Source organism: Lissotriton vulgaris, chromosome 6 (genome assembly GCF_964263255.1).
Source record: "Lissotriton vulgaris chromosome 6, aLisVul1.2, whole genome shotgun sequence".
NCBI classification, from domain to species: Eukaryota; Metazoa; Chordata; class Amphibia; order Caudata; family Salamandridae; genus Lissotriton; species Lissotriton vulgaris.
The window spans coordinates 932,463,019-932,486,704 of record NC_141694.1 but is presented as its reverse complement, the minus strand read 5'-3'; the positions used below and the strand labels follow the sequence as shown (position 1 = coordinate 932,486,704).

The following is a 23,686-nucleotide window of genomic DNA, read 5'->3' as shown; positions in this document are numbered from 1 at the left end:
TTAAAGACATTGTATTATTCATACCATTGTACGTGTCTCGAGAGTTACCCTGAGATTAAGGAAAGACATGGTTGGGGAGAAAAATGGAAAAAGTGGTTGTTGCATACATATGCCGAAATTAGATTTTTCTTCTGTCCTGCACAGCTATAAATAAAGTGTGTTTAAAAAAAAAACTAACTGCTGAATATCTCTGGTTTTGTGCATGTAATATCTGAGCCAAACTACAGTGTCCCTGCAACCATTGTTTGTTTCAGTGAAATATATCTCTCCTACTGGCGGTCGCCACTAGGTAGATCTAGTTTTCACAGGAAAAGCGTTTTTTTTACTTGTCTATATCGTTGGTGCCGTTTGACCAATCTGCACACATTTTTCGCCAAACAGTGTCAAGTTGGTTCTTGTTCTGCATGGAAACTTCGGGGTGATAAGTCAACCAGGGGTGCAATAAAGAGGGGGGTAAAAAAAATGCATTTTCCATGTTGATTCCGACAGGGATTTTGAATATGAATACAGCCCAAACTGCTGGACGGAATTGCACCAAATTTGGCAGAAAGCTAGTTCTTGTTCCACAAAGAGTGCTTTTTGCTATTTGGTGAAAATCCATTCAGTAGTTTTGGATTTATTAAAAGAAATCCAAATTTGGATATCTAAGGACACGGATCATTCGCAAACCATACTAGATGCTTTGCAAACCCACAAGCCAGGAGCACTGCTGTGATTGGTTGCCCGCAACCTGTGCAAAAAGTCACAGCTGTTATTTTATAAAGCAGGATGGTCCCAGGGATGGAAATAAAGGCTAGAAACTATAGAAGGGGTCAGGGTAGTGGTACCCTGACCCCATGTGTACATAGTAGGGATCTCAGAGGGACACCTTGTGGAAGATCAAAATGCCACAGTGGCGGACACTGTCTGAGGAATGGGGCACAATGGATCCTGATACCCCCAACTTACTTCCACACACTTAGAGCAGTGGGTGTGCTGAAAGACAAGTGTTCCTGAGCCTAAGTAGGATGCTACGGGGAAGTGTTAGGAAAGATGATCAATGCACCCTGGGATTATTAGGACTCCAGGTGAGTGACAAATAGGTAGCCAAAGGTTAGCCTAGGTTTGTTTTCATAAGGCTATTTTGTAGGTAGAAGGCAGTTGAACAAGGTAGGAGTGACATACAGATCACTGTACCCACCACCTGTCATATGTCATATTTGTGGCCTGTTTGCCACCTTATTCCTCTGTCATAACATGGTGGATATTCCGCCTGCAGTGTAACTGCTGTATTTCAGTCAATACACTGCACATAACGATGGGCATGAAGTGCTCCATATTTTGATTGCATACCCTGTCTACCAAACCCTAAGGTCCCTCAGTCTTTCTAGAAGTGCTCATTAGGTAATTTAGCGGAGTCTTCTCCAGAATGTTTAGTTCAGTTTTCAGACATTGATCACCCAGTCTGAGGAATGACCCACAAGTAAGTCCCCAGACAAACCCAACTTACTTCCACTCACTGCAAGGAGTTGTTTTTAGTGCAATGAGTGCGCTGAAGGCGCATGAAAGAAAAGTCTTCCTGAGCCTAATCAGGCTTCAACTGTGAGGCTTTAAACCCCACTCTTGCAGTATTAGGACTACTAGGGGTGTGTTTCTATAATACATTAGCTGATAAGTGGTCGAGTGGCAGTATGATTAGGTTTTCAGTCCTGTTGGCATATGAATGTGATGGGCCCTTGAATGGCAGCAGTTTGTTGATGTCAGTGTTGTGTACGTGGCAGGCAGTATGAATTGTGCTGTATGGTGGACATGAAATGCATGCAAATCGACCATAAAGTGGTTGGTGCCTTGACGTAGCTTTATGGCTCATTAACACTAGTTATGGGTTTAATATTCTGACATGGTTATTAATATAGGCACTTTGGAAGTGCCAAAACCAAAAATGTGACTTTGTGATTGAGTTGTGAATTGGCTCAGAAGGAAAATGTACATCCTCTCACATTTTTTAAACTGAACACCCAATGGTGCGGGGGGGGGGCGAGGCGGTGTAATGTGAATTGACCCCATTCACATTTCCACAATGCCCAGCAAATTTTCAAATTTCTCTAAAGCTGAAATCAAGTTAGTCACATTTCTGTGAGAAACACTTTCAGAATCAGAGTCAATCTACAACATTCTTACTATTCACTGTTTCCACAATTGTACTTAAAAACAAAACAAACAAAAAAAAACTTCTAAATTCCTTGTGTGGTTTGGCCTAGAACCCGTGGCACAAACTGTCCTAAAACACAAAGTGGAGTCACAGGCAATAGGAGAAGCTGCAGAATGTGGGATTGTGCTCAGAGGCCTTTCAGGGAAACCTAGCAACTCCAATCGTCTCTTAAAATTGGATACGCAGGGAGTCCAGGGTGCTGTACCTTGCATGGATCTCACAATGTTGTGGGTAAGAGAATATCTTGTGAACCATATGAATTGCCTGGATGTCTAGTTTTAAAAAATGTGTCTGGTTGGAAGGTTTCAATGACCGGCTGCGGTGCACGGACCCATATACCGCAGCCCCTCCCCCGCCTTAATTGGTCATCTCTACATGGATCGCTTTAGGGTCTTTTGAGTCATGGTCTCTTGGCCAACCCACCCAAGTGAGGTAACATTTTTAAATCGGGAGACTTGAGCTAATTCAGTTAGGTAGGGAATGTGTGGCTCCATTCAGATTCCAGAACTTTCAGTCACAGAAATGTGATGAAAATGTTTGATATTAGCAAAGTTTGAGGTTTGCTAGGTCTCCTGGCTAAAAGTAACTAGAGAGAGCCACACAAGTCAAGCCATTCTGGACTCCCCGGGGTGTCTAGTTCTCAGAAATGTGCAGATTTGGTAGGTTTCCGTAGATGCCTGCTGACCTAGGGCCCAAAATCTGCAGCTACACAAATTGCAAAAAATCTGTGGGTTTTAGTGGAAAAGGTGGCACGTCCATGTTGTGTTTTATGCCCTTTCTGGCTGCAGAGGCTAGGCCCAAGAGAACAATATGAGCCTAGATCTTTGTCAGGAGAGGTCGGGGAACGCTGGTTGGTAGGAAATTTGTCACTCCTTGCAGATTCCAGCATTTTCCCTCAGAGAAATTAGCGAAATATGTGCGTATTTAGGTAAAGTTTAAGGTTTGGAAGAGATTGTGGGTAAAAACAGCTCATTCAAACCACAGAAGTCACACATTCCTGAACATCCCGAATGTCTAGTTTTTAAAAACGTCTTTGTATGGTGGGTTTTCATAGGTGGCGGCAAAGCTAGAGCTCAAAGTTTGCACTTATGTATGTGGTTAATAGAAATACAATATTTTTTTTAAAGCAAGGATTTTGCTGGGAACAATATCATGCCTCCTGGTCGCGTTTTGGGATATATTGTATCGCAGGTGCTAGTCCCAGCCACAAGTGTGGTACCATTTTTAATCATGAGACATGTGGAACCACAGAATACTTAGCAACTTAGCGGCACTCACGACCTCGCAAAATAAATTTATGAGGGGTATAGCAGGCTTGCCTAAATCAACTCCACTAATACCGCTCTATTATGACTTGGGGAGCCAGTTTTTAGAGGATGTGGCTCGCTTCAGACCAGTGGCCTACTGGAGGAGGCTCTGGGTCACCTCTGAACTTACCCAGTATGCACAAGCCCTACTTGAGATCAGGGACGCTGACAGTGCGGGCAAAATTTCATAGCTGAGGCAGGTAAAGGCCACTAATACGGATAAGGGCCTTAACTGGTTGTGGCAAAATCCAACAAATAGTGTATTTCCATCTCGAAAGGATTTGAGGGGGCTTTACTGGAACATGGTCACTATGAAACGTTTCATGTCCCCGACGAGTCCCTCACTGTCAAGAGACTTTCTAGAGACCAAACATGCATTTGACTACAAAGTATATTGGGACCTTATTACGGTACCCAGTGATAGGAAATGGTACCACCAATATAGGATAGGTACCCTTCCTATTAAATAATTTACTGGTAAATGGGGTACAGGTTCCTGCACGGAATGTCCGTTTTGCCCAACACAATCAGAAACAACAGTTTACATCTTATTTATTTGCCCCTTTTATAAGAAACTGAGGTACAAATGGCTGAAGCCCATTTGCCAGATGATGGGGATTACTTCAGGTTCCGAAGCACTAAGGATTTTAAAAACAGATGGAAATTAATTAACTATAATCGCGATCGCCAAATTTTTACATGGTATGTGGATGACCCGTGCCCACAGACGGATTAATCAATAATGTTAATGGATATGATAGGTCTACCATAATAAGATTATGTTGAATCTGCTTTTACTTAAATTCTGGTTTATTGTACCATGACTTGAGATTTTTGATACTCTGTGTTTTTAAATGTGTTTTATACTAATTTATTGTATATTTGTATTTATTGATTGAGTAATTATGGACTTATTTCTAGCGTCATTTTGCTATTTAATGAGGATGGAATGTTAGGACATTATTTGTTTTAAATGTAAATGTTTTTTATGATTATGTAATCGAATAAAGACTTTTGAATCGAATACTTGGACATTTGTTCTTACCAATAGGATTTCTTAGCATGCGTTTCTTCCAGATGTAAGCTAGTGTCTAAAAATGAAGGCATTTTGCAAAATACCCACTGAATCACATGCTAGTATGAGTACACGCAAATTCAGAGATGTACAAATAACAACTTCTCCTAAACTAAGCATCTCGTATACATTTCAGAAATATACTGTTTACTTCATAACCATTTTTCACTCTTTATATATTTTACCACATGAATTGCTCTATTCTTGGTATACTATGAAAAACCATTGTAAGTTGCAACTCATTTGTTGGCTCTGGGTATCTCAGGTTCTTAGAAAACCTACAAACCCCATATATCTCTGAAACCAGAAAGGTCTACTGATGTATTGCTTTTGTAAATCGGCCAATGTGACAATAAGTTGCATGTGAGAACATTGTCACAAATGGATGTATTTCCTACTAATTATTCATATTTGTTTTTTACAACAGTTAGTTTCTTCGGGAAAACCTTGAGGAATCAGAACATATTACCACTTGTTGAAATCACAATTAATTTTGTCTATTTTCAGAAATGTATAACTGCCTAGCATGGCACCTTGGTTTCACAACGGTTTCCACCAAAAACTGAAGTTGGTTGGGAGCACAAAAAAAATGTGTAAAAATATGGGCTACCTCTTAGAAAAATGTCAAAACTATGGTAAAATGTTTTTGTTGGTTCTTTTCCATACAGTTCTGCTTGCTCCTGAAAGCTGGGGAGATGGTGATGTTAGCACATCAAATATTTTGTTGATGCCATTTTTTTAAAAAGAAAAAAGACCCTTTCCGGTGCAGCACTTTTGTCCCCATTTTTCCCCGAAAATCTTCATAATTTAGCTATACCGAAGCTATTTTATTGGTCCCCTCCAGGGGAATATACAAACCCAGGATTTCCCAGGATGTTGCAGAATAAAGGACTGGAATTTGGAGTGGATGTCTTATGTGGAAAAAAGTTATCAAGGCCTTGGTGCAAAATAACTCAAATAGAAAAAAAACGACTAGGAGTGGAAAAGGCTCAGCATCTTAGAGGTTATCGCTCTAGGTGATACTTGATGGAAAATAAGGAGAAAAATACTTTCAGCTATGAAACTTTTGGGGGCAGAATAAGTTCAGTCACTAAAAACACTGATTACACCATGCTGGTGAAAAGTGTTAGATCCCTAGTACCCTTTCTAAGCATGTTTTTCTTAATCTTACCTTGGTGAGACTAATAAATCAATTAAATCAATCAAACATTTAAAAGACCTCTGGCAAATCGCCAGCGAGGGTTTTGAGGCACTGGAGCTGTTGCCCGCTACTTTGAAGTTTTGACCATTCAAACATCCAAGTCTTTAGTTCTCTGCTGAATTAGTAGACCAACAGTGCCGTCCTGAGGTACAGGGGAAGGCCATTCCAGGCCTAGGCTGCCGGGTGCAAGAACAAGCCTCCTCTGCTGTTGGCTCGGCGGATCTGTGGGGTGTCTGGGAGGGAGAGGGAAGCGGACCAGTGTCTGGCTGGTTGTTGGAAGGTCAGGCGTTTATTGATGTAAGCTGGTCCTTGCAGGGTCTTGTAGGCGTGGGTCAGCATCTTAAACTGGCATCTCTACCGAATCGGGAGCCAGTGTAGCTTTCTGAGAGGAGGTGTGATGTGGATTCTTCTGCGGAGGTAGAGAATGAGTTATGCTGCTGAGTTCTGTATTGTCTGGAGTCGCTTGAGAAGGCGTGCAGCGATTCCTATGTAGATCGTGTTTCTGTAGTATAGCCTGCCGGTGAGGAGGGCCTGCATGAAGGATCTTCTGGTGTGAGCTGCAGAATTGTATTAATCAGTTTGTTTCAAGTTAACTTTGTATCTATTTACAGTTGGACCCTATAGACAAAATTTGTAATCAGTACACAGGAGGTACAGTTCAATTGTCATAGATTACATAAAAACAAAACAACAACAAAAACACACATTAAAAATGCATGTTGAAACCAAGCATACAAAACACATTATGCGGGGGTTAAACAAAGGCTGCTTCTCTAGGGCCCATGAGCTTTCATTATTTTTTGTGTGGTTCGCTAAAAAGCAAATTATTTCGTGTTATATTTTCTAGAAACCTTTTCGGATGACAACCTTACACGTTCATACACTAGAGACAAGTGTATTTTGTGGGCACAAAAACTTACCATTATTCCTGCATAGTCTTCACTCTCGATGAGCGTTTCATGCAACCAGATAAAATCTTCATGCTGCCTCAACACAGAAAACTCTGGGCTTTGAAAAACGGGTAGCGTGGTCTACAAAACAAAACAAAAAAATTAACACGGTGACAGACTCTGGCACAATAAAGATGTTCGGCTGATTAATGAAGTGCATCTTATGTCAGTGATTCCCAGACAATCAGGTTGTCCTGTTACTTGAATCAGTGGGCTCCCAGGTGCTACTCCGTCCAATGACACATACAGTCCACATGAATAGTTTTTATCTAGTGTAGGAGAAGCTTAAGGCTAAGCTAGGCTATGAGGGATCTTAAATCAGAGGTTCTCAGCCTTCCAAAGCTAGCTTTTCTCGCTTGTGAGTAGTTAAACACCTGTCTGATATCGACTTCAACCAGCGAGTAGTTTAGATTCCAAAATATACAAGTCCACCTTTGCAGGCTTCTGATGTTAGGAGGTGGAATATGGAATACATCAGTTTATTTTTCACAAGTTTTGCTTACCAGGTGAAAATAGTAGAACAAATAAAAGGTTTCCTTTATGTTGGCCCAAATACATCAGGTCAACAGACGTTTCCCACTTACTGGCAGAAACTGATGTCACCTTTTGGTGCAACTAGTAAAATGTTCTTTAAAACTTTTACAATAAAACCATGCGCAGATGATACAAGCTTGAGGTCCCTCACTCCCAATGTAGTCAGGCCACCGCCTCTCAAACAGATTCTGCATACGCATTTCTGCTACCTGATGTTTTGGGACCACTAAATAGGACAAATGGTCGATGCATGTTAACAGTTTTCCGGCTAGATGTACGAAGCATTTTTACAGTCCCAAATGGGCTGTTTGCAGAATCGAGCCATTTGCGACCACCAAAATTGTATTTATGATGTACATCACCAAACTATAATATTCGGTACGTGGAAGAGTTAAGGGGGTCCCTTCCTAAGACCGAATTGAATTGGTATTTACAAATGTTTTGTGACCGCAATGCAGTTGCAAAAACATTTGAAATTAACCGTCATTTGAAATACGGTGGAAACCAATTTGAAAATGGTAGAGGGGTTCCCTAGAGCCCCCTTGCGCTTTGAGAATGGTTGTCACATTTTTTTTTAGAGCAGGCACTGGTCCACTTCACTTCAAAGTTCCATTGTTTTTTATTTAAACACTTCCCGTTTTCCTTTAAGGAAAATAGGCTGCTTTATAATAATAATAACAATAATAATTAAAATAATTTTTAAAAAATTGCTTAATTTAAAAGCAATGACCAACCTGGTGTTATGCGCACACCAGCAGCCCACCATCCCTGTGATGGCAACAAATCGTAGTGGGCCACAAAATCCGACCTACCTCACGAATATGCATGAGGTGGGCCTATTTGCGACCAGGTCTGAATCACTAAATGAATTTCGATGAGTTTCATACGCAAGAAATAGCGATTTGCTAATTGCCATTTCGCAGGAAACTGCAATTAGAAACTTGCTATTCCTAATTTTCGAACATCTAGCCCTTAGTGTATGTTGAAACGCTGAATTCACCAGTCACACATAACCCAATCAAAGTAATGTTTCAGCACTCTCTAACAACTGAAACCAATTATCAAGTAACGGTAACATGGGGATGTTGGTACGGCACTGATACAATCTAGGTTTCAAGTTCTCGACCTATGGTATTTTAACAAATCAGGGCTCAACACAGGAAAAAAAATACAGAAATGGCCGCTTAGAGAAGGTGTGTGGAGGCATCTATGTGGCTTTCCTGCACATTTCTTCAAATTGGTCATGTGAGTAGGGGCACAGGAAGAGCGTAGAACATATTCATATTTCCACTGAAGAAAAACTACTTCTACAAGCGCAAAATCATGTTATCAAGTATCGGACATCAAGCGCTATCCTTTCATCTTTCCCCGCCTTTATCCAAACTAATTAGTTATAAAAACTTGTAACGGACAGACCCTTCAGGCAGCAAAACAGGACTTGCTGACAAAAATCAAGACCCGACAACAGCCTTCATTTAACAGTCCCAAAGCAACTGTAGCCTCCACACGACAAAGCAGGGCATATTACATAATTCTTCAAAGCAACCTTTTAACGATAGGTACATGGGAGAAGACTGAAGTCCCCGAAGGATAAGGCTTTGATCTGAAAATGTATATGCAGGTGCAGCAGGATTGCAACCACTCCACTGCAGGTCCATTATATACTTACTGTCTCGTTCTGTGGTAAATCCCAGGTCAGCACGACTGTGGGACGTAATATGGTCTAATGGCCAAAGCTGCCAACCATGTTCAAATTCCTGCCTCTGCTCAACATCTTGTGATTCTGAGCAAATGTCCCCATGCCTAAGAACAAAATGTGTAATGCAATCTGGCTCTCATGTAAAGCACTGAACTGCACTTGAGACAAGTTCCAGATATACAAATCTGAAAAAAATAATAACATTCAACATTAGAAATGCCTATCAGCACCTCAAAACATTTGTGTTGTGCATGAGAGCACATGCCTTCACCTAGGAAAACTTCCAGTCTATTTCTTGATGATGTGTTCAATGCATCACCAAAGAGGCTAAGGTGTCCATTTCAAGGGGTTAACCTTCAGTTAGAAAGCAGGTGGTTTAGTAAATTAATAATGGGACGAGAAGCAGAAACCAGAGCAGAGTTTTAACTGTACATGGCACAGAAAGCTGTAGCATTTTTCCCAGGAAGGATGCATACTAGCATGACAATCATTGGCATAGTGGTGAATTGTGCACTTAGCCTCCTGAGTGGCACAGGAAATAGAGGCAAGAAATGCTGCTAACTAATATTGTTGACTCTCCTACGATTAATGCAAGAAGCACCTGAAAAGAGATTGAAAGTGTGCTTCCAGTAAGAGCAACAAGCAAAGAAAATGATTCACCTTCACCTGGACCTACACCAGTGGCATCCAACAGAGTGCATTTAATAAGTGAACCACTTTAAACCTCCAGTCTTTCTGAATGGTTAAAAAGAAAAGCTAGTTGGGAGATTTACCTTTTGGGGGAGAGGTCCCTCGTTAACCTGGAATGAATTTGGAGTTAATGTGTCCTGACGAAAGAAGTTTCTATTTGTGGATTCCTACAAGTATACTTTTATATATTTTTTAATGAAGCTGCGATTTCTGGCCGTACATAGGGATTTGAATTTTCGAAGCCATCTAGCACAGTAGAACTAGACCAACAGATCTGAAGGAAAAACTTAGAAATGGTATTTATTGTGAGTCTACTTCATTTACGCAGTCAGCACTTGAGAATATCTGGGTGATAGAAAATGGAAAGACGAAGGATGTTTTATTAAAGAACTGTGCTGTAAATGTAATTTTAATCCAAAACTGCCTTTTCCATTAGTAAAGCACTTGAATCCAAGATGCTGACAAAGTACAGATTCTGACGTTTGGTCTTTATTTTATCAAAAGAAGATGTGCAGTAGAACATAAAGCCCATACTATTGAGTGTGCTGCAATTTCAGCTTTCATAAGAAATTAAGGGGGATACTCTCAAAAACGTGTGATAATTACTGCAAAATTAGCTTAACGCAACTCTTCATATCGCAGTCCATCGCAGGGAAATAATGCTGTTTTAACTAAGTGTTCACAACACAGAGGTACCATGCAATAGGCCCACGAGAATGTGTCAAATAACCATGATAAAGTCAATGCAACGCCGCAAAAATGTTAAACAAGAACGCAAAAAAAGTTGCGATGAGGCCAATAGTGATGGGGGCGTGGCTAAGGCGCCGATGTAGGTGGAAGCGGGACTCCGGAGCTCCTCCGCGCCCGCCTCGCACCACCACATATCCTGCGCCCGACTCGAACCCCGAGCCCACAAAAGTGCCCAGGAGGGCATCAGGAGCACGCAGGGGGAATCCGGAGGACTGGGGGCCCCTGTATCTGCCCCCACTGAACTTTCGGCGGAGAGCGAGGCACCCGGGGAAGTGAGCGCCCAAAATGGCGGCCGCCGTCCCGGTCTGAAGCGACTGGCGACGGAGCCCGGGAGGTGACGAGGAGCCCTGTGACGCTGTGGTGGCTGGCCGTTTGCCGGCGGGGACCCCCTGAGAGCCGTCAGAGGTGAGGGGCGCTGGCTGGCACCTTAGCAAGCGGGACCGGAGGACGAGAGACGGCCGGCTTGCCTGACCCTAAGATGGCGCCACCCGAGAGCCTGTGACTGCCTTGGCGGCCGTTTGCGGAGCCCCTGGGACCTTGTGGAGCGCTGGGCCCGCCCTCCTGGTGGTGGAATAGCCGAGGAGCCCACGCCGCCGGTGGGCTGGTGGCGCTTGAGCGGCGACAGCGAGGAGAGCAGGGGAGAAGGCGCTGGCTGCCCGCCCCCACGAGGTACCGGATCTGAAGGCGGGAAGGGGCGCCTACCTGGCCGGAGGCGCCAGCGAACAGCGCGCCGCATCGGGACTGGTGCTTGCAGGCGCGAACTCTGCCTGAGACTCCCGGACGTAGGGGGCCTCACCAGGCGACCAGACCCGGAGCGCTGGTGCCCCACGACCCTGGTGGAGCGGGACCTGGCCCTTGGGCTGCTTCTCGAGCTAGACCCCGCGTGGCGCGGGCCCAGAGATACGCGTGAGCGAAGGGCCTGAAACGGAACTGGTGCGGAGAGCGGGAGCGCCGGTGGCTGCCGCAGGGGCACACGAAGCTAGCGGCCCACCAGCATGGTACGAGGTGGCAGGAAGAAGGGCTTCGAAGCCCTGAAGCTGGATGACCCGGGACACCTCGTAGAAGACGACCCGCCGGGGGCGGGGAGCTCGACCCACCAGTGGGACCCTTCCCTGGGGGACATCATGCAGGCGATTGTGGCGTCGCGGGAAGCTCTCGAAAAGCGCATAGACACCATCGGATCGGACCTGACCCTACTGAAGGATGACCATGGGAAGCTAAAGGAGCGGGTGGCGACCTCGGAGGTCACCCTGAAAAGTCTGCCTGGGGACGTAGCGGAGCTAAAGACAACACTGGCAGAAATGGCGCAGAAGGTACGAGTGCTGGAGCTCCGAGCTGAGGACAGTGAAGGGCGCTCTCGGCGCAATAACCTCCGCCTCGTGGGGGTCCCCGAAAAAGTGGAGGGGCAGGACGCGGTCTCCTACCTGGAGGGCTGGCTGCGGTCTGAGGTGGCCCCAGAAGGACTTTCACCGTTCTTTGCCATTGAACGAGCACACAGAGTCCCTGCGCGCCCCCCCAAGCCGGGGGGGCCGCCACGTCCGATTGTACTGCGTCTCCTGCACTTCAGAGACAGAGACCATATACTGCGGAGGGTGAGGGACATCCCGGACCTGAGAATCGACAACAGCAGGGTCATGGTCTTCCCGGACTTCACCAGGGATGTGCAAAAACAACGGGCCTCCTTCCTGGCGGTCAAGCGGAAACTGAGATCGCTGCAGCTGCCCTACGCTATGCTGTTCCCGGCGCGGCTGGGGTGGTCGCTGGGGAGCGCACCCACTTTTTCCTAACACCACAGGAGGCTTGGAGCTGGTTGGATGCCAGGGGGGAGCCGGGCACGGATCCCACGCCGCAGACCCCACCCAGGAGACGCTCCACGGAAACGAGGCGACGATCTGGCTCCCCATCGGGATGGCAGCAGGAACGAGCCAAGGCGGTGCAGGCAGTGGCGGCCATCAGCCAGGGAGACGCCAGCCCCTCCAGTAGCGCATCGGAGCAGTCGAAGACCAGTGCTCCCAGCCCTGGCTCCAGCAGTGGGCACGAGCTATCAGAGACAGACCTGCCGGTGGTGACTCCCCAAACAGCGGATGGTATCCTTGGCTGAGCCGGATCGTGGGACACTGGCCACATATGTAAGGTACTGGGGTACGGAGGGGGGCCGCTTCCGGACGCTATGCAGTGAGGTGCGGATGCCCCCCAGGACTTATCACTGAGATCTTGGGGGGGGGGGGGGAGAGTCTCCTGAGTGTTGTTGGGGGAGGTGGGGCGGGGGCGGGGGGCTTCGGGCCCGTCTGGGGCCGGCATCACTGCCACTCCAGCCCTATTCTGTAGTGATATGCTTTTGACACTTGAGTTTGGATGGGGTTTCCACGTTGGTTGTCTGTCCGGGGGTGTGGGAGTTGGGGTAGCTTGATTACGCAAGTTGGGGGGGGGACAAGGGTGGGGCCTAGGCGTGCTGGGGGGGTTGCTGAGAGGGTGAATAGGACACGGTGGACTCTACCATGGGATCCGACTTAGGCTACAAATGTCTCACATGGGACGTAAGGGGGATGCACTCGATGCATATGCGACACAAGATCCACTCCTATCTGGTCAGGCGGGTCATACACATCGCCTTCCTTCAGGAAACGCATCTGCTAGCTAAGGAAGGGAAGGCACTGCAGCGACGCTGGAGGGGGCAGGTCTATCACACTGGCTACTCTGCTTATGCTAGGGGGGTGGCCATTTGGATACGGGCAGGGGTACCCTTTCAGTGTACACAACAGGTAATTGACCCGGAGGGGAGATACATAATGGTGCGAGGCAAGCTGGATGGGAGGGACCTTAACCTGGGTTGCTTGTACGCCCCGAATGTGGACCAACCTGCATTTCTCTCTCTACTATCCAATAAACTAGCCCCGTTCTTAGTGGAACCCTTGCTCCTGGGCGGCGACTTTAACAGTGTGGCTGACGTTGCCCTGGACAGATCTCACCCCCCCCTACCGAATGCACCAGCTGGTAGACTTGCACTCGCGCGCTCCGCCTGGCAACGCCAGTGGGGGACTGGTCGACTCCTGGAGGGCTAACCACCCGTCGGACAGGGACTACTCGTTCTTCTCCGCTCTCCATGAGTTGCACGTCCGCATAGATGCCTTCCTGTGCTCCCAGGACGTGCACGCAGAAGTGTGCCACAGTGAGTATCTCACGAGCTCGATCTCGGACCATAACCCGCTTCTCGTGCGGATGCGCTGGTCGCAAATCCGCCCGAGGATCCCGGCTTGGAAACTCTGCCCTGAGGCACTAGACGATCAGCTCTTCCGTACCACAATTGCCTCGGGCATCGAAGCGTACTTCCAGGTGAACGCGGGCACGGCGGGCTCGGCTGCGACGGAATGGGACGCCTTCAAATCTGTGTTACGGGGCCAGTGCATTGCGACGTCATCGGGGGTGCGGAGAACGTTACTGGAGGAAATTGAGAAAGAGGACGAGACGCTGCGGGGGCTGGAGAGGGCAAGGCCTGAACGGCCGGACACCCACGAGGCCCTGCTGGGGGCGCGAGAGGTGGTGGCAGCGACGGTGGAGCGCCTCCGGTGCTTTGACTACAAGGCCTACCTCACGCGAGCGCACTCGGAACGCGACAAGTCGGGAGCTCTTCTGGCCTGGCTGGCCAACCCGGCCCGTCGGAGCTCGGTCATCCTTGAGCTCAGGGACCACGCGGGGGCGGCCCGATTTGATCAGCAGGGGATCAACGCGTTTTTCTACGACTACTACACGGAACTCTACCGCAGCAGGGTCCTCCCTTCGCTGGAGGAGTTCCAGACCTTTATGGAGGGTCTTGACCTGCCGGAACTGGGAGAGGAGGACGCGAAGCGGCTCGGGGACAAGATCGAGGAGAGAGAGGTGCGGGTCGCCATCAAGAGCATGGCGAGGAATAAGACGCCGGGCACCGACGGATTCCCTACGGAATTCTATCTCACCTACGCGGATCTCCTTGCGCCCCGGCTGACGTGGCTGTACAACGAGTCGAAGCGGCTGGGTTGTCTTCCTGCGACCACGAGGGAGGCGCTGATCGTCCCCATGCTGAAGCCGGGCAAGCAACTGTGGGACAGAACAGCGTACCGCCCACTGTCCATGCTTAACCTGGACTACAAGATTTTAAGCAAGATCTTGGCGACGCGATTGCTCCCCCACATGCCCATGCTGGTCCACGCGGACCAGTCGGGTTTCATCCCGGCCCGCAATACGGCGCTTAATGTGCGGTGACTCCTGCATGTACTGGAGGCTGACACCTACGACGGCGACGAGTCAGTGGTGTTTGCTGTCGATATGGAGAAGGCCTTTGACAGCCTGGAATGGCCTTATCTCTTCCATGTTCTGCGCACGCTGGGCCTCGGCGAAGGCTTCGTAAATTGGACGATGCTGCTCTACCAGAACGCGACGGCAGAGTCAGAACTGGGAGGGTTATCTCTTAGATGTGCAAGGTGGGCAGGGGCACCCGCCAGGGATGCCCTCTCTCCCCCCTACTGTTTGCCCTGGCCGTCGAACCCCTTGCAGCGCGAGCCCGGCTGGGCCAGGCGTATCAGGGCCTGGACGTCTACGGCCAGGTACACCACATCGCATTATACGCAGATGATCTGCTGAGGTTCCTGGCGAACTCGGCGGACTCCCTGCGTGGAGCTAAGACCCTCCTGCAATCGCTGAGCAGAGTATCGGGCCTCCGAGTGAACTGGGCGAAGTCCCACCTATTCCCAGCCCGCCCACGGAGAGCATGCCCACAAACTACGGAGGGCGTGACGTGGGAAGAGAGGAGCCTGCGATACCTTGGCACCTCGGTCTTCCATGACAGGGCAGATATCCTTGAGGGAAATATAGGATCGGCGATCAGGCACACTAAAGGGAACTTTGACTTTTGGAGCACGCTCCCATTGTCACTCATGGGGAGAGTGGCGCTACTCAAGATGGTGACCCTACCGCGGCTGCTTTACTTCTTCGGGACTCTCCCGATCTGGATCCCGGCGAGCTACTTTCGGCGGCTGAGATCGATGGTTATCGGCTTTCTGTGGGGGGCGGGCAGGCGCAGGGTGGCACATGCCACACTTCTCCGCCCTCGGGCGGATGGAGGACTGGCAGTGCCGGACTACGAGCTCTACTACCTGGCGGCGCAACTGCAATGGCTAACACAGTGGGTAGCAAGAGCCAGAAAAGGGGAGGACGGATCAGGAGAACCGGCGGGCCCGGTCCAGGTATTGTCCCGGATTGTCCTGGGACTTCCGATGGGGGATTTCCACCTTACTCAGGAGTTTGCGACGGCCCGAAAATGCTGGAACAGATATCGCCGAAGGAGCGGTATTACGGTTCCGTACGCACCTAAAATCCCACTTAAACTCTGCGGGGCACTTCCGCACGGGGGCTCGTGGCGCGGGCTCGACGGTTGGGACCAGCAAGGGCTGTCATCCATGGGCGACCTGTACGAAAACAGGGCGATGTTGCCCTTCGACCTCCTGAAGGACCGCTTTGAGCTGGCGGGTGGGGACTTCCTCCTTCACGCGGCATTAACGGCGGCGATCCGCAAACACTGGAGGGCGGGCATGTTGGAGCCACCGCTGTCCCTGGGCTGCCAGTACGTCGTGATGATGGCGGGGACGGTCAAGGCTGTCACGTGCCTATATCGACGCATGGTCTCGGAATCCGTCGCTCCACTGCTGGCCTTGAAGGCGAAATGGGAGACTGACTTGGCGACTGAGATCCCCGAGGAGGCATGGAATGGCATACTGGAAGGGGCCCGAAACGGGACGCGCAACGCGAGGTTCCAGCTGGTGCACTTTTATGTCCTACACAGGGCCTACCTGACCCCTGACAAACTACATAAATACTTCCCGACCCACTCGGCGTCCTGCCCGCGTTGCCCGGCGGACCTCACCGATTTCCAACACATGTTCTGGTCCTGTCCTGAGCTGGGGTCCTTTTGGAGGGAGGTAGTGGAGGTTCTGAGGGAGGTAACGGAGAGGGACCTGCAACTCACCATGGCACACTGCATACTACACTGGTTCCCACACACATCAAAAAACAAGGTTACTAGCAAGTTTCTGGATTTGGGGCTCCTCCTGGCGAAGCGGGCCATTACGTCCCAATGGAAGGCGACCAGGGGCCCCACGGTAGAGCGCTGGAAGGCTGAGCTACATAAATGGGCTCGGTGTGAGGGTGAGCTTCGTCTGCAGGCCGCGCTCAGGGCAGGCAATGACATGGCACTGGAGAGGGCCAGGGCGTGGGAGGGGCTGGTCCTAGATCTCACGCTCCTGGACATGGAAGAGGAGGACACCCCGGTGCATAGTCCGGCTCCGACGGTGCGCCCGCCTGACGGGGGGATGGCTTAGGCCCACTCTGCTGATCCCCTATTTGCATTCCAATGTGGTGACTTACGAATAGTTGCTGATAAATCCTGGTGCTCTGCTTCGGATCTGGTCTAGTTGGGAGGGTTGAGAACTCGGTTCGGTGGTACTCTGGCACGCCTGGGGGGGTGGGGGGGACTGGGCGGGGGCGGTTATGGTTGGTTCTGGGCGAGGGTAGAGGGGTAGGCGGGGATGGGAGTGTTGAGGGGGGAGGGGGGGATGGATGTTCAGTAAGGGTAAAAAGTGACTCTTGGTTCAACTGGACTTGGGGCACGGAAGAGGGAGCGTTAGGACCGAAAAGCAGCTCTGCCATTTCCCAACCACCTGGTAGTTATGGACCAATACAGAATGCTCCAGCGCAGTTTTTTCCCCCATGATATTGCCGCTCGACCTCCGGGGTGTGAGCTGAATGGCTGTGTGATACGGGGGTGGGGGAGTTGCGCTTCAATTGAGCACCAAGGGAAATGGCTCGAATATACTGTATGCATTCATGGCATTGCTGCAATAAAAAGATATTTACAAAAAAAAAAAAATGGAGGCCAATAGTGATACAAAAAAAATTAAACGAAATCTAGCGACAGGCCTGCAATTCACACACGTCAGGCGGGAAAAAATCACCATGAAAGAAGAAAAAAACAGACAAACAAATGCCAAACAGCAAAGCACAATGGATGTTGCTGGAGCAAGTACGGAGGGTAACCAGAACCCCACATGCCCCCCGGAGGATCAGCCAGGGAAGGGCAAGGAGAAGAAGCATAGGAAGAAGCGGTTCAGTCCGCAGGAAAACCGGATGCCGATAACTGAGGTGGTAGAACACTATCAACAACGGTTTGTCACCTCCACTGTGTCATTGGCAACACAAAATGGACTATGGCAGTCCATTGTGGACAAGGTGAATGCAGTTGGAGTGCTGAAGAGGACAATGGAAGCAGTCAAGAGGCGCTGAAATGATGTCAAGCGCAAAACCAAGCTGAAACTCGCCAACAACCCGAAGGCAGCAATGCAGACTGGAGGTGGGAGTCCTGCGCCACAGGAGGACCTGGTCGAGATGGAAGAAATGGTGTCCACAGTCATGATTAGGGAGACGGTGGCAGAAGTTGGGGAACCGGACATCTGCTCAACATGACCGGACACAACAACACCAGGGTGAGTAACGACCAGGGACTGGGGGGATTGGGGGAAGATGGGCACAATGGCACACATGCACAATTAAATATAGCACATTGGCGGACAAACCAGGCCCCAGACCCCCAACTCTCACCAAGGGACCAATGAACTCAAGTATGCAACATCTCAGCACTGTACAAGCACAGAAGTCAAAGGCACAGCGCATGAAAGGGATAAGGGGGAGCAAAATCAGAGCTGCAGGGGCGACTCCCCCAAAATGCAGCACACACACATAACATGCAGAGCACACCAACACTGACAACAATGTGGTACAAACCGCAAAACACCTACAACAGAACACAGGACACAACTGGTGCTGCTTGGGTGGAGACACTGGCCAATCACATTTGGCATTGCAGGGAAATGTGAGTTGATAATGTACAAGTACAAACACACACACGTCTGTTGTCAAAATGTCCACTGTGTCAATCAAATAGGCAGCTTCTCCCAAACAGCCACAATGTACACAGTCATGCAGTCTGTATGAAAACATGTACAATGCGACAACATACATGTGGACACATTGTTAAACTGCATCTCCCCTGCACATTGCAGAAGGAGAATCAACACCTCCTGCAGAGCAGCCAAACCCCCTATTCTCTGATGACGAAGAGGACCACCACAGCTTTGACTCCGATGCCCTCCAACAGCTTGTGGAGAGCCTACGCAGCCCACTTCCAGGAGCTGGGCAGCCCAGCAACTACAAGGAGACCCCATCCCCTGCACAGAGCACACAGCAGACAGCACCTACCATCACTGCTGCCTCCCAGGACCCCCACGAAGAACACATGACCTTCCAATGCAGTGTGTTGGGGTGCCAGGAGAATTTGGCTGAACAGGTGCGGGTGGGCTTCGACCGCATGGCAGACAAACTAGATGCCATACGTGGGTGTCTCAGTCCCATCAGGGACCACTCACAGTCTCTAACGGACACCCACAGTCCGCTCCATGCTCTCCAACGGACCATGGCTGATATCGCTAGAGCCCGGACTCAGAGACTAGAACAACTGTCCAGTCAGAGTGGCACTAGAGATGAACACTTGCGGAGGTCAATGGAGACCATTGAGCGGACGCAGGCGGAAAGAGCGGCTGCCATGGCTGCACACTAGCAAGAGGTAGCTGGGCTTCTCAACAACCTAAGGACCATCCTCATGGCATTGCTGCCACAAGGCCTGGCGCTTATGCATGCTGCTGCTACCACTACATCCACATCTCTGCCCCCTGAAGTGTCAGTGCCACACAGTGTGGCAGACATACCACCTCCGTCTCCGGAGTTATAACTGCCACACAGTGCTGGAGACAGAACACCATCATCCACGTCTGAGGCACATGAAACAGCAGAGGACGAAGGTGCGGATGAATCTGCCATCATGGTAAGGACGCAGTAGCATGCATCTCTGCCATAGGGCCTGTTCTGCTGGGTTCTGCACTCTGCATCATCACCTTCCACTGTCCCCCGATCCACTCTGCGACACTCACCTTGGACCTCGACATGGATGCCATATTCTGTTTGATCGCCAATGACACAGCAATCAGACTGCGGACTGAACTCTTACTCTTCCTTTGGACTTGTCGTTCCCTGAAGGACTCTGGCGGGCCCTCCACGGGCCAACATTGTAAAGTGGACATGGCTGTGTACTGCTCCAGCTGCAACACTCCACTGAATGTGCATTAAACATTCAAAATCCCACAGATGTGTCATATCTATGATCTTTCAAGTGCGGCAGTATGGCTGAATGTAGGCTCCGTGATTCCCCCTTACGTCCATGTTGCTCATGTCGTTGGACTTGGGTCACAGGGTGACACATTGCCGAATACAGTCCGGGTGACGCCGGCACAACCACAGGGACATCTGCATTAGTTACTTCCTTGTCCAGCCCAGTACGGACCACGCCCAGAGCCCTGGGGTCATTGTTCCCACCCTTACGCTGGACTGGCATACGCCAGGCAAGCCCACTTCCCTTACGCTCACAGGGAGGGGGGGGGGGGTGGGACAAAGTTACATGTGCCAGGTCTTCCCTGTAGTGATCTGCAGATCACAGGTCTAGTTGTCAGCATGCCAAAGCCACTCTCTTATGGCTGGTTTACACCCACACCACATCCATCCAGCACACACGTCACATGACATGTGACCCTGCCAATAAAAAGTGCCTTGCACACGTGTTCGACGCCATTTCCACTCTCTATCTGGCTGCATCCATGTGGTGTTAATGTAGGCATGAGGGCATAGGGCCCTGCAACATCAAAATCCCCAGGATCGGAGGTGACATGCTGTCATCCGCACCACGATACTCAAAGATGGTCCATGACTTTTGGGGCACAGACTTGGCGGCACCGGATACACTGCAGCCGGCACAGGCACACCGCCACGGGACGGTGACTTTCGGTGCACTGAGGTAGGGGGACCTTAAGAGCTGGGCAGGTGTACAGCCTGCGATTATGCCCCGTCCTGGCGGTTCAGCCTGGTGACGATCGTTGTGAGCCCTGCTAGACCGCAGTGTAGGCCTGAGTCAGTGGACAGTGCGTGCCTACCGCCACGTGGCGTTGACTCGTGGGTCACAGAGTTAGTGGCACCTTAAGTGCTGAGTGGTTGTGCAGCCTGTGAAGATGCTGTGTGCACTGGTATGTCTTCTGCCATAGTAAAATCAAGACCCAGAATCAAATGTGAGACCTGGTGGCCCGCGAAGCGGGGCTGCAGGATATGGAGGGTGCCATGTTCGCGAGCTCCGGGCTTGGGGCCTGCCCCAGCACTTGGTGGGCCCTCTTTGCGACACTCCGGTGGCGGAAGGTGAGCAGTAAGGCCTGGGTGCGCAGGGGTGGGCATGCACTGCTGGGTGGCGGGAGGGGCTGGGGGCAGCTGCCTGGGTGCGCAGGGGCGGGCTTGCACTGCTGGGCGGAAGGAGGGGCTGGGGTGTAGCTGCCTGGGTACGCAGGGGCAGACAGGCGATGATGGCGTGTGCAATGGTGTGTACTTTGCCATTCAGTATTCTGGACTGTTTCAGATGAGGGACCTGGTGAACTGCACTACATACCGGCATGTTCTGGAGACACATCGGTGGCAGAGGGTGAGCAGTGAGGCCTGGGTGAGCAGTGAGGCCTGGGTGCGCAGTGTCGGCCCTCTCTCTCCCTGTCACTCTTCTTTTCTCTGTGTCTATCTCCCCCTCTCTTTCAGTCTTCCTCTCTCCCTCCCTCTCTATCCGTCTTCCTCGCTTTCCGTCTCCCTCTCTCTCCCTCTATTTCCATCTCCCTCTCTGCCTTCCTCTTTCTGTATTTTTCTCTCCCTCCCTCTTTCCATCTTTCTCTCTCCCTCCCTCTCTTTCCGTCTTCCTCGCTTTCCGTCTCCCTCTCTCCCTCCCTCTCTTTCTGTCTTTTTCTCTCCCTCCCTCTCTTTCCGTCTTTCTCTCTCTCTCCCTCCCTCCCTCCCTCTGTCTCTCTCCTTTGCTCTCCCTCTCTGTGCTTTGATGAGCGCATGACTCGCCTTATCTGGTAGTTTTTTTTGTAGGCTGTGACCTACAGATTGTACAGAGGAGAGCCGCCATGTGTCTTCATTAATGTTCTTCTTAGTTTATTTGAATACATTTTCGCTTGGTAATTCGAAGGTGAATGTGTGATGCTCATTTTTGTGACGACACGTGCATGTTCCCTGTTGCGTGACATCAGGCGGATTCTTTGGTACATGATTTCGTGAAGTTGATGTGGCATGTCTTTGCCTGGGGGGTGGGGGGGTGGGTGCTAGGGGTGGGTGGGTGTTATGGCCCTGTTGAGGCTCCGAACTGCATGATCAGCGGCTCCAAGGCATCTGTTCTTCATGTGTGGCTGTGGGCTGGGCTGCCTTTTCTGGTGCAGGCTGCCCTCCGACTTGACACCAGGTGTAGAACGTGTTACTTTCCTGCTGCTAACGTGCCTTATCGCATGTTCTGGGATCTTATCGCTGATTTGGCTGGTCGTTGAGAATGTTGCAGAGTGGTGTTGTCGCAACTTTTGGCACAGGAACGCCTACTCTGCATCTCATTAGCGATAGTTGCGGGGGTCATCTGTGGCGATGTTTTTTGTAGCTGCTATCGCAGGTAAACTGGCGATATGGACTGTGATCACCAGCTTGTGAATGGGGCGATAGTTTTATCGCCACTTTGGGTGCGAAAAAGTGCATATAACTGGGCGATGGCTCCATGAAAATATGCCCCTTTCTGTTACGAATAAGTGGTTATTTCAAGGCCACTACACGTTTATATTGTTATAGTCGTTTTCTTCCTAGAGGTTAGGTCAGTCACTAATTCTTGCACATCTTGGTTAAAAGTAAAGGAGCAAATCAAGCAGAAGGATATTCTAGGATTAAAGTTTTTATAAGGAAATTAGTGCTTAAATTGTAATGTTCAGTTGCCTATGCGCCTCTGGAAAAATGAAATGCATTTCTCTCAAACTCTGTATATAATTTTGCTACTTCGGTTTCCATTATCCAAGTCCTACAGATGGAACAGTCCCATCATTCTGAAGAGTGAAACGCATGATGTCAGGTTTTAGCATTTCGACATAAGAAATTCACAAAACGAAAGAACAAAAAACAATGTGGTTTGTTGATATAGTCCTTGGCTACCTCTGTAAATCTTGATTGTATAAAGCTGTCGCAACCTACAGTGAGGAGATACTGCGTAGAGTCTGTTAGCTCCATAAAAGCTAAGAGTGAGCGACATTTGTGAAATTTTCATAATTTCAGTTTGTGTAATTACACCCAAAAAATTTTTAGTTACACGACATGCCAATCAGCATGTTTGCAATTTTTCTTTAGTACAGTGTGCATCTTTGAGGCCAAAAGTGATGTGATACCTCCCAATAGACAACCACTTTTGCAAGGTCATGGATGCCTCTATTTTAAAGGCAGTTACTCAGGCAGAGGAAACTTCTGAAGTACTGCTTTAAACCCCTACCTGGGAGGGAAAACACCCTCTCGCTTATGCTCCCGCTACCTCCAGGGATGCCCGACCAGCCTGTGTCAATCTCCAAACGCAAAATGGAATATACCCCGCCGTCTACCTGGACACTTTTGAAAGATTAAAGGAGGGCCTTCATGGACCATTCTCCGCCCTGGGCACTAGATCTCCCTGTGCCCGGGCCTTCTGGGTTCCAGTCACCCCTCCCCCCCAGGGACTGACCCTCTGGCTCCGATGTGGAGCAGGATAAGGGATCCCGCCAACGGCACCCCTTCCCCTGCCAACTTAGCAATGACACGCCAGTGGGTGATACCCCACTCAGGGGGCCTCTGATATGCTAAACCCTGAACAACTCCTACACACCTGATCAGCGAAATGGGTCCCAGCAGACAAAGTAGCGACCTATGTCCAGGGAGGGTGTGCAAGCTTCTGGATAAAGAGATCCGCAACCACTCTGTAGCAGCTCCATGCTTTTCACCCCCAGTAGGGGCTCACATGCTTTCAGGTGGTTCCATTATTAGAAGCCTGTTGTGGCTTGCGCTCATGGAGGAGTGGAATGCCCATGCAATATTGGTCTTCCTTCCCAACCCATTCATAGAATCTAACAGCAGCACAAGATAAATGTGGGGAAATCATCCACCGGAGGAAGATGATTCTACCTCACCTCAAAACATCCCGGACATCAATTGCCTCGAACTGCTGGGAGGCTCTTTCGCAGACAGGTGTTGGACCAAACGAAATGCTGCGTCTTACTCAAGATGGACAATAGAGCGGCGGTGCGGTATATAAACCATCTGGGGGTACGCGATCTAAAACCCTCTCGACCTGG

General features: G+C 49.7%; 1 protein-coding gene across 1 annotated transcript in view; it reads right to left on the bottom strand.

Annotated features, from left to right (window-relative positions):
• Positions 1–23,686, bottom strand: part of SNX5 (sorting nexin 5) — a 458,311-nt gene that overhangs the window by 292,905 nt on the left and 141,720 nt on the right. The window contains exon 4 of the mRNA XM_086926920.1: positions 6,695–6,805. Coding sequence (XP_086783046.1) covers positions 6,695–6,805 — 111 coding nt within the window. The remainder of the gene's footprint in view (positions 1–6,694; positions 6,806–23,686) is intronic.